The following is a 16620-nucleotide window of genomic DNA, read 5'->3' as shown; positions in this document are numbered from 1 at the left end:
TTTTGTGATTTAGAGATATGGATGGGATGTATCCAGGTAAGTAAAGATAAGGACTACAAAGAGCCTACTTGCAATTGGGAGGATTAGGGAAAGCTTGCAGGAGGAAAAGGCCCCAGCAGCAATAGTGTCCTCTCTGTGTGTGTGTGTGTGTGTGTGTGTGTGTGTGTGTGTGTGTGTGTGTGTGTGTGATTGAGACCATTGGAAAATGGCTCTCATGGGTAGAAAACATTAGGATTCTATTGGACCTTCATGGGGAGAAAGTCCAGGGAGTAGCTAAAGGAAGGAAAACTTTGGAGAGGTGGGACAGAAGTAGTACATTTCAGGTCTGGGGTATAGTTGACACAAATGTCACTTGGGTAGGAGGAGGAATATTGATTTCTGAGTTAACTCCAGGCAGTTCGGTTTAGCCAGAACAGCTGGGCCTTCCAGTGAATAAAAAGAAACCTCAAATATCCAGAGAAGATAAAGAGCTTCAAATATCCAGCAAAAATTCCATTGTTTTTAGTGGCAACAGGGAGACACTGAACATTTTTGTGGCCCAAATGACATGAGCCAACTGTGACTTATTTATCTGACAGCTGTAATTAAGGTCCATTGGGAGGTGAGAAATGGGAAGCAGACAAAGTTCAAAAGATCTATAGGTAATGGAGATGAGGTGAGAAAGGGACTAAATTAAGGTTCAGTTTTTGCTGGCCAAGTACCTGGTTCATATCACTGCAGTAAGGGTCAGATTTCTGGCCTCCTGCTGTCTACTACACTGTGAAGGAAGAAATACAGTATTGAGATTCAGTTTGGAAGGATGGCAATGCCCTTCACAGACCTCCAAACATTTGAAGGAGGAGCAGCTTTAGATGTGGGAAGGCTCACTTCAGGGTCAGACTTTTTAATATTGAAGCCCTCATTGATGGGCCACAGCCCAGGGTCTACTCAAAATTGCATATCTAGCTGATAAATGTGGAACAATTTAAACCTCTTATGTGTTGCTCTTTGTTTCCTATAAAATCCCCATTTTAATTTTTTTGTCTTTCTTTAAAAGCTCTTTCTTGTTTCCTTCCCTAAAGTATGATCTTCATTATTTTTCTTTTACAGCCTAATAGGCTGTTAACTTAGCAAAACCCCAAATTTTCAGAATACAGAACTAGTTCTAAATAAAGCTTTTTGTGACTTTAAGAGAAATTCTTTGAATTCTTTCAAACAATGTACTATGACTGTCCAAGGAGACAACATACTGAAACTTTGGGATATACAACCTAAATATTTTATATCCCTAAACACTTTCATCAACAAAAGAGAAAAAAGGACAGCTCAATAAACTGGGCATGCAACTAAAAAAATGAAAAAGAAATTTACAATTACAAAACACACATTATAGGATGAAAAAGTATTAAGTGCTTGTTAGGTGCCAAGCACTGGATTAAAGTTAGGGATACCAATCCAAAAGTAAAAATAGTCTCCCTTCTTACTGGAATTTATATTCTAATGGAAGAAACAATAGACAGTGGGGGATGGTGCCCAGATTTGGGCACTTTGGTTCCCAGAGTTATAGGGATTGTGAGATGGGGGAGTAGGGTGTTATGCCACAGTTCTCTTTAACTGTTCTGACTCAGTTTCCCTGCACTAGTTTCCCTTGTCTCAGTTTCTTTAACTGTTCTGTGTCAGTCCCCTAAGTTGTAAATCCCCCCTCTGGTCTGAGGACCAATTACTCTAAGGTTATAAATTGTTAGCAAGATAAACAAGAGAGTAGGCCTTCTGACTCTTTTCTGTCCTCACGAATTTACAATATCCCTCTAAAATATTCCAAGATATCTCACTGACATCTTTATCTCTGTGTATTCAGACATCCTGTTTCTGGTTTTTTTTTTTTTTTTTTTTTTTGGATTTATAGCCTCCCCTAAGTTTTCCCGCGCTTCTTACCCTTCCTTTGTTCAGAGAAAAGGTATTTAAGAAGTTGGGGTTCCTCCATTCATTGCTGGAGGCTGGTGGCTGGCGGCTGGTGGCTGGCGGCTGTATGCTGGACGCTGGATTCTTTGGGATGACAGTCTCCTCCAGCCCTGGGACCAACATGGATTCCTTGGTCCCAGTATATCTTTATCTCTGTCTGACTGGATAATTTGAGACGAGAGTCCTGTCCAGTCAATTTTACTCTCCCATTAATAAAATATTAAAAACTCTCTAATCTCTCTCCTGCCTCAGTTTCTCTGGCATTACAAGGGGAACAATACCTTGCCTCTGTGTGGGATGGGTGCTAGACCCATCCTTTCCCAAATTAACTAATCAGAGAAAACTTCAGGTACAAAGAGAAAGCATTTATTTAATCCCTGCAGGGAAAGGCCCAGATACACACCTGGGAGCCATCCCAGGTCCCATCATGTGCTCCTGGAACCTGACCAGCTTGTATGTGTGTGTGTGTGGTGTTTAAATAGAAAAAGACGCAAGCCTTTTCATTGAATAGACTAAAAGGTCATAACCAGTTTCTTTGACCAGTGGTCACCAATGTTGTCTGCTTCCCACGAGTCATGTCACTTCCTGTAACTTCCTCAGAGTGTGACCTTTAGAGACTATGTGACTCCCTGCAACCCAAGGTCCCACACCTGATCTTCTGGCTCTGGGAATAGGGATCACGTGACTTGGTCTCAAACTGAGAAAATTTCATCCAATCAGTACCATTCACTCCATTAGGCTTTGTCACTCAATCCAGCTCACCCCTTCTTCTGTTTGTTTGGTCAATTCTTTCAGGAATCTTAAGAAAATTGTCCAGGTCAACAGTATTCATTCCTCCCTTTCTCTTGGGCCCCGTTCCTGATTATCTGAATTATTTTTTCCCCCTAAAATATAAATACTCCTTTCCCTCCTTTGTTATGCAAGTAAACTCCTCTTCCTTTAGAATTTAAGTTCTTTGAGCGCTGGTTTTTTTTTTTTTTTTTTTTTTTTTTTTTTTAAGCACTTCTCTTTAGGCTCATCCATCTAAATACTTAATCTTGATGGGATTCCTTTTTGTTATAAAGGTCAAATTGATCTGAAAATGGTTTCAGAAAGTATTTGAGATAAGGGTGTGAATTTGTGAATGTAACTTGTAATGTGAATTTGTACCTAGTACCTACCTCCTCCCAACTCCCTTTCTGTTGCCTTTTATGGGTTGTCTTCTACCTTTAGATTGTAAGCTCCTTGAGGATAGGGACTAATCTTTGTATATTTCTATCCCGAAAATTTAGCACTGTGCAAAGCACTTAATATTTATTGACAATTATTGACTTATATCTAGAATCTGTTGTGAATCAATCTAAACATATAAGAACAAGAGTCTTTCCTCATTATGTAATGGTCAAAGGACATATCCAGGGTTACATAGCTAGTGTGTGGAGTTAGGTGATCTCCAAGATGCTTTCCATTCTGAGTCCTGAGAACTCTAGTCCTAGGACTTTGCCCCCAATTCTTGCATGCCTACTTGACTCAGAGCACTTTCCCACACTGTTTCCATTTCCAGAATGTTCCTTTCCCCATCCTCATCTTTACCTCCTGGCTTTCTTCAGTCCTGGCAAAAATTCCAACTTCTACAGGACACCTCTCTTCATTCCTCTTGTGTTTTCCTTTTGTTGTTCATTTTCAACCTTCCTACCTATACTTTTTAGAAAAAGTGATTTGCATGTTGTAGCCCTGCATAGACTGTGAGTCCTTGGAGGAAAGGGCCTATTTTTGTGTCCCTAATGCTTGACATAGTAACTGGCATATGGTAGATACTGAATACTTATTGATTGATATTGACTTAGTGACATCTCCATCCTTTCTACTTTTCATCACATAAATTCCTCATTCTTTAATGATATTGACTTATTGTCCTATATTTTCTCTTTCCTTGGTTTATGTATTAAAATGACATGTCATAAAAGGATTCTAGTGGAGTATTTTCTCAGTTTTTGAGAGTAGCTTATGGAATAGGTATATTAATTTTCAAAAGTTTGATAGAATTCTCCTGTGAATCTGACGAAGGGAGCCTGAAACTGAAGGGGGGAATCCCCAAAACTCTCTAAAACTCCTTAAAGGACAAATTCTCCTGGAATCATGGTCTCTGTAAAAGACCCCACCTCAGGGACCCAAAATAAAGTGGTTTATCTTGGTGGGACTAGTTGAAGTAATCTCATTTAGCCCAAGATCTAGATTTCTATTGATCCCTATTGTTGGCTCAAAACCACACCCAGTATGGGGTCTCATCTAGGTCTGAGGGCAGTGACAGCATTGAAGAAATCTCATTTCTTCTGTCTCGGATTTCTATTATAAAAAGAGCTATTTTTAAGCTCAGTCCTTGCAGATGACCTAACATGCCATGCCATGCCAAGGAACCCTCTTCCCTCTGAAATGATATTCTCTTTCAGCATTGCCCTCTCTATCTTCCCCACCTAGTTCCTTAACAAAACTTTGTCAGGATTTATCTACTAGAAACTTTACTTCTCTGCTGGGACCTTGCCACTAAGGAATTCAGTCTTTCTATTCATGCATAGCAAAGGCTGACTTCCCAATGCCAATAATAAACTTTTTACCAGTCTAGCTTTTCGGGTTCATAAATTTCTTTATAAAGGACCTCTGCACTGCCAGAAGGTTGTTCCCACAATTCCCTACCCTGCGTCGAATCCTAAGGGGATTTAGGGGAGCCAAACCTCTTCATTTGGTTCTCTGAGCCCTGAACCTGCCACTAACCTCATCATTTAACTCCTTGACCATGAGGAACCCTAATCTCATCATTTTGGTTCCCTGAATCTAATCTCACCAAATCCATCAGGACCAAGATTCAAACCTCCTTACCCCTTCCCACCAACTCCCTTTTGGTTGTTTATTTGCAGCTAGAATCAATTTTCTTTTCTGAGATTGAATTAAGATTTCTACTTGGTCTTCTTATAACTTGAATATTTAATATATTTGAAGGTATTCCTCTTTTTCATCTTTGCAGTTTTGTTAGCATATAATTGTACATAATGTTTTCTGATAATTCCTTTTAATTTCTTGTTTTATTGTGATTTTACCTTCCTCATTTGCTATTTTATTAATTTGATTTTTTTGCTCTTTTTAATCAGATTCAATAAAGATTTAAAAATTTTATAAGTCTTTAAAAAGTACCTGCTTATATTTATTCAATTTTTTGTTTCAAATTTATGTATTTCTCCCCTAAATTTTAATTTTTTTTTTACTTGTTTGTTGACTTTTTAATTTTTAAAAATGATTATTCAGTTTCTCAATCCTCTTTTCTTCTATTTTGTTAATATGTGTTTGTAGGGATATGGCTTTTTCCATTGATGGATGCTTTGCATGAATTTTTCTCATTTGTAAATTGTATTAGCTGATTTACTAGAAAGTTTGATATGTTATTTCATTATTATAATTGTCATACACATATTTATTATTTCTACAATTTGATCTTTAAACCATTCACTATGGATTCAGTATTAAATTTCCCTTTGGATCTGTGTCTTTGTAATTCCTGAATGAATGACTGTTTTTATTGCATCATGGCCTATAAAGAATTTTTTAATTTTACTTGGTTTTACAAAAACCAAAACCAAGAATTCACAAGGTTCCATGGTAGGAAGCCAGAGGGATGACTAAATACCACCCCCTTTGATTTTTTATTAAAATATATTTTTAATTCTATTTTATTTTCAATACCAAATTCTCTCCCACTCACTCACTGAGAAAGCAAGATAAACAGATCCATTTTAAATGTATATTGTCATGCAAAACAAATCTTCCCATTAGACAAATCAAAAAAATAAAAGAAAAAAAGAAAATGTTTCTATTTCTACTTTGAGTCTGTCTAAAAGTATATACCATGTTTCATTATGAGTCCCTTGGAGCTGTGATTGGTCATTTTATTGTCCAGTTACTAAATCTTTGAAAATTGATTCTACTTACAATATTGCTGTAAGTTTTTCATTTGTTCTTATTTTGCTCGTTTTGTGTCAAATCATACAGGTCTACTCAAGTATTTATGAAGTCACTTTCTTCACTGTTTCTTTACAGCACATTTGTTTTTACATCATATTAATATACCAAAACTTGTTCAGCCATTCCTCAGTTGATAGGCTTATTAGTTCTTTTTTCTTAATTATTTTTATCTCATTAAAAAATTCTTTTTCTTCCCCCTTCCTCAGTCACTTAGATCTCCTTTTCCTTTTCTTCCTCCTGGTATTGTTCATTCATTTAAAAAAATATTTTTTTGTCTCTCCCCTTTCCTCCCTCCCCCCTCCCCTTTTTTAGAGTGGAGTTATCTTACTCATTCTCTTCATTATGCATCCTTTTTACTCTGGTTCATGACCTCTATAATTATCTATCTTACTCTCTGCTCTCTGTATCTTTGTAAACACACTTCAGATTGTTCACTTCAGTTGATTTAAATTTAACAGACATTTATTAAGTGGTGCTCCCTACCTTCCCCACCCCCTTATTTTGGAAATTATTTGTAATTTCAGTGTGACTTGACATATGGCAACCAAAGCTTTTGTACTGATTGTACAAAATTTCATGTTGTTTCATGGTTATAAGGTTAACATTCAAAATTGAACTGATCTCAATAGCTATACCAAGCTTAGGCTTGTGGATGGTTGGTGGAAGTAATGTGTTAAGGATCGTGTATTTGCAAGTATTGAAGCTACCAATATAGCTTATTCAGTCCCAGGGATAAAATGGTTAGGTGAGTCTCTCAGATATAACCACTTGCTTTTCTGGGCAGGGCGGATAAATTTTGGGGCAGAATGTGTACCAAAGTATATTTTAGAATCAGTTCAGCTTGGGACTTAGGGATGAGGGTCTTTGACATATTCTTGTGGCATTAAAAAAAAGTTAGTGTTATTTATATATGTATGTGTGTGTATAAATATGACATATAGTTATATATGTTTGTTTTCTATATCTATATATAAACATAATATATATGAAATTTATGTGTATATATGTGTATACATATATGTGTGTAGGTATTTTTGTATATGTGTGAATGTATTGCAGTAGAGGTAAATTTACTGAGTGTGAGGAGCAGGAATTTTCTTTCGAATCTCTAACCAAACTGATATATGAAGTATTCATTTTTAACATAATATTTTGGTTGGCCATAGAATTTTAGCTTTGAAAGGGTTTACCTAGGCACAGGCTCATTGTTGCTGAACTGGGAGACATCTCAGAGGTCCTGCAAGCCAGCCCCCTCATTTGACAGGAAAGGAGCCTGAGACCCAGAGAGGTTGTGAGGGTTGCCTAAGGCCAAACAGCTAGTAGGTGATGGAGCCAATACTTGAATCCAGGTCTTCTAAATCTCAGTCCAGTGTTACTCTATGAGACCCAGGGTATGAGATTCAACAGTGAGAAGCCCAACTGGTAAGCTCTCCCACAGCCCTGGGCAGAAGTTTCCTGGTTTCTTGAGGATTCCAGGATCTGGTGTACTGAACCATAGTGTTAGATGTTCTGGGTTCTGGTGTCTGTTGAGTTGTCTGCAAAGTGAGGGAGGAGGGGAAGTGGGGAGGAGCTAAGAGGGTCTAGTCTCTGCTCTTCCCCAGGGAGCTTCTGTTCTGTTCAGCTTGGGCCATTACAGTAGAACTACCTCAAAGAGAGCCACCACACATCCTTATTTTCACACTTCTATTGAAAACCAATCCTCAGATTCAGCACAGGTCAAGTTGTGCCGGAATACTGAGTAAGACAAAGAAATGAGGAGTTCAAGGACAGCGAAGACCATCATCATACCCAAAATCCCCTGCAAAAAATGGAAACCAAATGATAATAGAATTAAAAACAGTCCTGAGCTTATGGTCATGAAGAGCTAACAACATCTAGTTTGGGGAGATGGTGACCCTTCACCAGGGAGTCAGGGGAGGATATACCCATTCATCCATCGAGTTTTTACAATTTGTTGGGGAAGAATCTTCTCAGGTCCACCTGAGGAAAAAGGCACCTGAATTTGGTTCATTATTCTTTTGTGGATTGCTCTTTGAAGGCAGGGGTGGTGGTAGTGGTGGTGTTTATTTATTTATTTATTTATTTATTTATTTATTTGTTTTGGGCCTCTGTTACTGTACTTGACATATATTCATTTCATTTCATTTCAATTGGATTCATTTCAATAGGTCATTTGTGCTATCTGCAGTGTGATAGCCAATCAGTAAACATTTATTTAACCACCACTATATTTTAGGAACCAGGTTAGATACAGAGGATACATACTGTTTCAGGCTGCAAGGAGATTATGGGGTTCTAGAACCAAGGCTGGAAAGGGCCCCAACCCTTAAATTTTATAGGAAAATGAGGAAGGAAACTGAGTTCCAGGGAGAAGTGACTTGTCCAAAAATACATTTAGGAGTGTCAAAGATGGGATTCAAAGCCAGGTCCTGTGACCCCAAAGTCAGTGCTTTGCTCTTGTATTAGACTGTTTACATGTTGCTTTCTTTGTACTCCTCCCTTTTTTAATTAATTAGGTTCATCTAGATTAGAAGGAAGAAAGGAAACAAAACAAGAGTTTATGGAGCCTTTCTACTTTTTTCCTTCTTTTGTACTCAGTGCTAGCCCAGTGTCTGACTCTTTTGAGTCTTTTGTTTGTATCTTTTTTTGAACAGGACCTGAATTTATTTTTCTAGGGAATTCCAAATGAAGAAACTTCCTGTCCCAGGTAGCATGGTGCTTTAGGGAATCTCTTTGGCACTCATGTGGAAGATGGATTGGAATTCAGGAGGACTGATGGCAAGGAAACCATCGAGAAAGCTTTTCCCTTAATACCAACAAGAGATGCTATGGGCCTGAAACTGTATCTGGATGAGTTCATTTCCAAGTGATGTCACAGAGAGAAGGACAAGTGCTTAGCTCCTTGGGGCGAGTGAAATTGAAGAGTCAATAATGATACTAACTTTTTGAATGTAGGTAACTGGGAAAATGACAGTGAATTCCACAGTCACAGGAAAACTCAGGAAAAGGGAGGGTTTTTTTTTGCAAAAATAGTAATTTCTGTCAAACATGTTGAGTTTGAAATTCTGAAAGGACTTTCTTTTTCAAATGCCCAATGTGCAGTTGGTGATTCGTAACTGGACCTCAGAAAAGAGATGATGAGGCCTTGATATATGGGTCTGGGTTTCATGTGCTTAGAGATAGATGATCGTTGAATTCATGAGAGCTGATAAGATTGTCCTATTGAGAGCAGAAGTAGAGAGAGAATCCCTCCAGAGCCATGGCAGTCAGTCATAGTCAGTGGATGGGGCATGGATGAAAAATCAGCAAAAGGAGCCATCCATTGAGGAGTAGGATGAGGAGAGAGCTGGGACAGTATTCCAGGGGCCATCACAGTACCCAGTGCTGAAGAGGAGTTCAGTTGGGGATCAAGAACAGGAATGGGTGACCGCCAGTGTAGAATGCTGGGCCTGAAATCAGGAACCCTCAGTTCCAATCGAGCCTCACAGCATGAGCATGGACAAATCATGTAGCCTCTGTTTTAGTTTAGGCAGCTGGGTGCCGCAGGGCAGAGAGGGCCCATGCTGACATTGACTAGCTGGCTGACTCTGGAGAAGTCACTTAGCCCTCTGCCTGTTTTTTCATCTAGAAAATGAGCTGGAGAAAGAAATGGCAAAACCAGTCCAGAGTGTCTGCCAAGAAAACCCCCAGTGGGGTCACAGAGAATCAGATGTGACTGAAAGAACCCTGTTCCCAGGGTTGTTGTGAAGATTCAAAGAGATTAGTCCAGTGCCTGGCACGAAGACAGTAGACACTCTTGTCACCATTATTGTTAATTCACAAGCCAGTCCAATCAGTCAGTCAAGTCAGCATGAATGAAGTTCCACTCTGTTCTAGTGCTGGGGATAGGGGCTCCCAGGCCTGGAAAGCAAGAAGCCTCAGCAGTTCTGCTTTACCTTGGTGCCTTTCCTTTGAGATCTCCCTCCGTTCTTTATCCTGTATAGAGCTGCTTTGTACATAATCTGTGAATTATCTCCCTCATTTGGAGAGTGCTTAGCATAGTACCTAGCACATTGATAGGTATTTAGTGAATTCTGATTGAGTGACTGCTGGACTAACCTGTCTAAAAGGGGATAAGAGTCATGTCACAATTATTACTTCATCTTAAAAAAATGCTAATTGACCTAATAATTACTACTTCCACAGCTAAGAAGGGGAGGGATGTCACAATCTGAATCTCAAGATGATTGAGGATAACTTGTGAGCTATTGATCAAACTGAGAATTCTTTTTATGAATTCAGACTAGAGAAGGGAGTGTGGCCAGTAGAGGGAGATCTGGCCTTGGAGTCAGGGAGACCTTGGCTGCAAGATCATGCACATCTTAAGTGCGTGATTCTTGGAATCTTGGAATCTGGCATCTTGTGAAATATACCCAGAGAAATTATGGTAAGTGCCAGCCTGCCTAAGTGCAAGGAGCTTCCACAGAAAAATTAGGAAGTGACTTGTCTACCAGAAATGGGACCCACAAGAAACTTGACTTTGCCTAATACAGTTTCCTCAAATTTCCATCCTTTCACAAAAAACTATAGGGTTCATTTCTATTGGGAGTGATCTAGTGGCATAAGTCAGAGACCCTGGGTTCCAGTCTTGGCTCTGCTGTGTGATTTTGAGTCTCTAATCTCATCTCTGAAGCAGTGTGATAGTAGAACAGATGAACTCTCTAGACTCTTCTAGCTTTAAGACCTCTGACTCCATACATCAGGGTCTTGAACCTCTCCATCTTGAGGTCCAATGGAATCTGAACTCAGCTCACCCACTTAGATTCACTTGGAGGACTTTGAATACTTACAGTTAAAATGATAGAGATTCCAGCACAAATAGTGCCTCCACCAACATAGCCACACAGGTAGTTCTTGTCCAGAACCAGGCCGAACGCAAGGAGAACTATCCCGACCAGTGCAGCCACAGAGCTAACTGTGTTCCCAATCAGACTCACTTGTCCCTGAAAGAGAAGAAAAGTTTTTGGAAAATCAGTCTTAGCCCTTATAGATTAGGGGAGATGTGAGGCAGAAAGATTCTAAGTCCTTGTCAAGTAACCCAGTACTAGGCTTTGGGGAGCCTCCAATGTCTATCAAAACATCCAATTTCCATGAAAATTGCTTTAACTGAACCTTCTATTTCCACAGTGAAGATCAGATATTCAATGTATTCCTTAAGTATGTTTGGTTTTAGGCTTTTCTAGTAAATATTCCACTTTTTATCTCTTTATACTGATTAAAAAACAAAATTAAAAACAAAAACACCTTCCTGTATCCTACTACTGGTTAAAGTTATAAACAAAATCAGCTGCTAAAGGAACCCATCTCCAGACTGTGCTTTTGAAATAGATTGAACTGGAATTCTTATTTGGCAGGAGCTGAATGGAAAACTTTTGGGGACGGGGGGGAGTGGTAGCATTTACATATCCATCTAGAAGCACCTGAGACCTGGTTCTTTTTCTGCCTTTGATTCTCTCACCTGGGACAGCTCATTCTTTCTCTGGAACTCTATAGGTCTATAAAAGGAAAAGGCTAAAGAAAACTACTTTCATCTCCAACATTCTATGATGCTGTGAAATACAGTGGGAAGCAGTGATGTGATCAATGGGGGATAGGCAGTAAGACCATGCTGCTGCTTTGGGGCCTAGTGCCTTTTGGGGAAATCCTTTGTGGGGCTAGGATTTAAACATTTTTATGTTGAAGTGACTAAGAGGAAATGAAACTTACAAGATATCTTGTAGTTCTCCTTTCAAATGCGATTAAGAGGGATCCTGAATTAATGTACTGTCAAGGAAAGAGAAAATCCATTAGTTTCTAGAATCTCTGTTGGGGTTCTGTGCCAGCTTTCCTTGCTGGAAGACTGCTCCTTTATTCCAGGGAGCCTCCCTCCTCTCCAGGGTATTGTGATAGAGTGGGAAGTCTGGCCCCACAGAACTGGGAGCAAGGGGTAGTAGAAGGTTCAGAGAGGCTTGTCACTTAGGACTGTTCAAAAGGAGAAGGGGAGGATTCTGGGAAGATGGTGCAGTAGATTGGTAAATTTCAAGCTCTCCCAATTTTCCCCACAAATAGAACAAATTTGTGCATCAGGGCAAACATAGATTTGTGAAGAATCAAGAAGTCTTGGGGTAGAACAGGGGTCCTCCAGATACAACCTAAGAAGATCTGAAGAAACACCTCCAGGTTAGCTCAGCAGAAACATCTAGAGGGCCCCCTTTGGGCCAACTGGGTGTGGCTGGAGCCTCAGCAGAAACCACAGAGTCTTTCACCTCCCAAATTGCCTGTGGAATCTGGGGTCTAAGTTGGGGAAGACTGAGGGAACCTGACTGATTGGGAATGCCAGGCTAGGCCAGGCTGTGCCATGCCGCAGTATGCAGCCCTGGGTGAGAAGGAACCAGCACATCTGTGAGTGCAGAGAAGGGGGCAGGGATACCACTGGCTGTGGGCTCTTGGTTTGGGGACTGGCAAAGGAGAAAGAGCACCACAGAAACATATTGTGGGAACAAGGAAAACTGGGTTTCATCTTCAGAGGAGGATACTGATGTAAAAATAGCTTCTACTCCAAAGAGTAATGTGAAATAACTCCCCGCTCAGACAGAATTTATAGAAGAACTAAAAAAAGAATTTAAAAATTAAATGTAATATATTGAGGAAAAACTAAAAATACCAAATAAAAACCATCCAAGAAAAACAAGATTATGATAAAAAAGTTAACCAACTAAAAAAGGAGAAACAGAGTCTCAAAGAGTAAAATAACTCCTTGAAAATTAGAATTGGGCAAGGGTAAGCCAGTAAAGTTATGAGAGAACAAGAAATAACAAAACTGATTATAAAGAATGAAAAATGACAGATCTAGAGAACAGATCAAGAAGACAAAATATAAGAATAATTGGACTGCCTGAAAGTTGTGATTAAAACAAAAAAGGACCTTGCCACAATAATGCAAGAAATAATCCAAGAAAATTGTCTTGGAGTGATAGAATATGAGGGGAAAGTAGAAATAGAAAAATCTACAGATCATCACTTCAAGGAGATCCTTTATGGAAAACACAAAGGAACATTATTGCCAAATTTTGAAATACCCAAATCAAAGAGAACGTTTTGCAAGAAATAAACAAACAAAAAAACACAATTCACATAGTTGAAGCTACATTTAGAATTGTATAAGACTTATCAGCAACTACAATAAAAGACCACAGGTCCAAAAATCATCTCTATTGACATTCAAAAGAACTAGAAAAGAATGCAGCAAAGTTAAGGTAAAAATAGTAATTATGTCATACAAATGAGGTACAGAGGCAGAATAGACACAGAGGCATTAGAGGGGGGAGGAGAGCTTGTAATTCTGAAAACCTATTCACATTGGGAGTGGGTTAAATAGCCAAACTACATATATACTAGGAAGGCGATAGCACCCTCTAAAATTTATAAGGAAATAAGGAGGGAGAGGAGGGAGAGATGGGTGGACAGGGAAGCAAAGGGTGCAGGAAGAAGACAAGGGAAGGATCTATGTAAGTGGGGGGAGGTTAAGTAATAGCAAGGCAAGTTAGGAGCATAATTAAAGCAAAGGGTCAGCAGTTTTAGAAAAATATGTTTGTGTGTAGGAATGGGTGTGTATGTATGTATCCACACATCTGTATATAAATATATCCTCTCTTAACTATAGCCTGCTTGGGGGTGGTGGAAGCGATGAAAGGGAGAGGAAAGAATAAAGTATAAAAGGTGCACAGCAAAAGGAAGGCTCACAAGTAAAGGTTGGATAACCACTTATCAGATAGGTTGTAATAAAGATGGAACAGAATTCTGGGCTTGGAGTGAGGAAAACCCGAGTTCATATGCAGCCTCAGACACTGCCAACCTGTCTGCCTCAATTTCCTCATCTGTAAAGTAGAGGTTATAGGAGCACCTATATTTTAGGATTGTTGAAGATAAAGTGAGATGATGTTTGTAAAATGCTTTGCAAACCTTATGGTGCTAGTGGGATTTTCTTATAATTTATTTTTTGGTATTGATTCTATGAGATATACTGAGATGTCTTCTAGTTCTGAGATTCTGGGATCTTTTTGCACATGGTGATAATTAGGATGAGAATATTACCACTACTATTGCTATTAATAACAAAAGCCTTCAAAATCGGATCAATCTGTCAGTAAATATTTATTGAACATTGGGTTTTTAAGCACTCTCTTGGGTGTTGGGGATACCCTTAAGGAACTTCCAAGGGGAAACACCATGGACAAGCATAAGTAATTACTTAGAGTCGTTGTGTGGATTGGGCCATTAGTAGAGAGAGAGGAAATCTGGAAAGGCCTTTTAGAGGAGGGAGATAGTTTTTGAACAAGAAGATGGCTCACTAATAGAGGTAAGAGGGGGAATGTCAATCACAAGAACTTGTAGGGCTTCTTTTGGCTGGAGGACAGAGTTTGTAGAGGGAAGTAACATGTCAGTCACCTGAGAAATATCTGCCAGGTGGTCAGTTTTTAAATGATAAAATGAGGCTTTTGCTTCTTTTTCAAAGCTGTTTGAGCAGAAAAGGGACATGGCTAGATCTATGAATATCCCTTTGGGAACCGTGGGAGTTGGGGTGAGAGTGGGAAAGAGGAAAGTGGATTGAAGTGGAGAGAGATTTGCAGCAAAGAGGTCAATTTAGAAGCTGTTTCTGGAATCCAGACAAGCGGTCCAGAGGGCCTGACTTGGGGACACGGCCCACGTGTGAGCAGACAGGGAGTCTCTAGTGATATAATTGTGGGTCCTTTTGGATAAAGTCCTTGCCTCAAGCTTCCTCCAACTTCTTAAGGTTTGGGGGGTTTGTGCCCACAGTACTCACACATGCTGCTCCCCAGAATGGGTACCCCGTAATAAAGATGAAGGGAAAACGCGGGTATGGAGAAACACGAGTAAAAATGAAGACTGCCCCAAAGCAAAAGTTCATCAGACCAATGAGGACCTGAATAGCCTGGAAATAGAAAGAGCGTCGTGGTCAGCAATTGCTTCCTGGTAGGACCCTTGGAGGCTTTGGTCTAGGGACCTCTAGAAACTCCTGGAGGGCCTGTCTTGTTTCTGCCATGTTGCTGCCCTCTCTCATACTGTGCTTCCCCACCTTCTCATTCTGCTCTGGGTGGAGGTGTGAAGCAAAGACCAGGACAGCTTGAGGTGAGAAGGCAGGATGGTCCACTGGGAAGAATGCTGACTCTTGGGTGCCTTTGGATGAGCCACTTTAGTTCTCCCTGCCTCAGTTTCCTTAACTGTACATTTAGGAGGGTAGATTCAATTGCCTCTGAAGTCCCTTCCAATCCTGAATCTCTGATCCCATGCCTAAGGGATCTTAGGGCTTGATGCCCTTAGACTCTTTCTCTACTAGGAAGAACTCTACCTTTGTTTTGTGTTCTGGGTCCCTAGTCTACGTAGTAGCCCACTGGAGAGCTGTTTCATCTAGGCCAAGAGCAATCTAGGGCCTAGAGTCTTTCATTCTTTCTTCTGGGAGAAAGTTTTGGAGAATATTTTAATGCACCTTGATTAGGGGCTCAGCTGTGGACTTATAAATGCTTTTGCAAAAACTCCTGGTGCACAGGAGAAAGAATATTCCGTGGCTTGGGAATCAGAAAATGGCTTCAAGGCAGGGCCCAGCTTTTTCTGACCTGTGGTCCTTTGGGCATCTGGGGTCACCTTGGTCTTCAGTTTCTCAGTGAGGGGGTTGGATTGGATGACCTTTTGTTTTCCTCCTAATTCTATATCTGTTATTGCAAGGTCCCAAGTGTTCTTAAGGAAGCAGTGGAACCCTGGATTAGCCTCTAGGATAGTCTCAAGGTCTCAGGAATTGGCAGGCTGAGTCAGGGCCCTCTTCCTTACTTTGCTTGATAGCAAGTCCAGTTCCTCAACATGCCCAGACTTAGGAGTTTAGAGCTTTACTGGGCAAACATTTCTCTTACATGAGACCAGTTTTCTGGCCCCAAATACAAATGTCCTTTTCCTCCCTACTTACTATATCTAGATATGAATATCAATAATTCTGGGTGGAAACCTGATATGTAAGCAGTCAACCAGAAAGATTTGTGCCTGTGATTGTATTACTTCTAATATTCAGTAAGCTTTTGACCTAGTTTAGAATCAGTTCCCTTCTTAAGATTGTAAACTCCTTAGCCTTGGCCTTTCTTTTCCTCGCTCTGTGAATTACAGTAGAGCAGGGGTCTGACTTACCCCCATGATCCTCATTTCTGTAAGAAGGAAATGTTCTATACCGGTTTTTTTGGCAAAAGCAGTTGTTTTTAGCCCACTCTGGACATTGAAAACCTTCTGAGGTAGCAGCAGGAACACTGATTTGGGTGTGGGTGCCGGCTTGGATTCCATGGTCCTGCCGTTGATTCCACGGCAGAAATAATGTCAATAAAATTGGTGGGCAGGCATCGCAGCCAAGATCATGTTCCACTCCTATGCCAGGTTCACCTGGAGAGTTGGACTATTGCTATACATTGCATTAGAATCATTCACTCATTGAGTCATAGTATCATGGAACCCTGGAATGCTATAGCTAGAAGGAGCCTCCAGAAGGTTGTGGAGGAGGCTTGGACTCTCAGCCCTCCTACTGGCTTCTAACATGGCTCTTAAGCAAGCATCCTTTCCTTCCCAACTCTGTTTCCTCATCTGGATAATGAGGAGAGTGTTGCCCTAGAG

The 16620-nt window shown here is 40.1% G+C and overlaps 1 protein-coding gene across 1 annotated transcript; it reads right to left on the bottom strand.

Annotated features, from left to right (window-relative positions):
• Positions 1-7603: 7603 nt before the first annotated feature.
• Positions 7604-16406, bottom strand: LOC127540073 (membrane-spanning 4-domains subfamily A member 5-like). Its single transcript, XM_051964613.1, has 5 exons — positions 16147-16406; positions 14777-14905; positions 11680-11736; positions 10764-10916; positions 7604-7732 (listed from the first exon to the last, which is right to left on the bottom strand). The coding sequence occupies exons 1-5, from the start codon at positions 16294-16296 to the stop codon at positions 7610-7612; spliced, it is 612 nt and encodes a 203-aa protein (XP_051820573.1). The 5' UTR covers positions 16297-16406; the 3' UTR covers positions 7604-7609.
• Positions 16407-16620: the final 214 nt, after the last annotated feature.

The sequence above is a fragment of the Antechinus flavipes genome, chromosome 6 (assembly GCF_016432865.1).
Source record: "Antechinus flavipes isolate AdamAnt ecotype Samford, QLD, Australia chromosome 6, AdamAnt_v2, whole genome shotgun sequence".
NCBI classification, from domain to species: Eukaryota; Metazoa; Chordata; class Mammalia; order Dasyuromorphia; family Dasyuridae; genus Antechinus; species Antechinus flavipes.
This window is presented reverse-complemented; position numbering and strand designations above follow the sequence as displayed.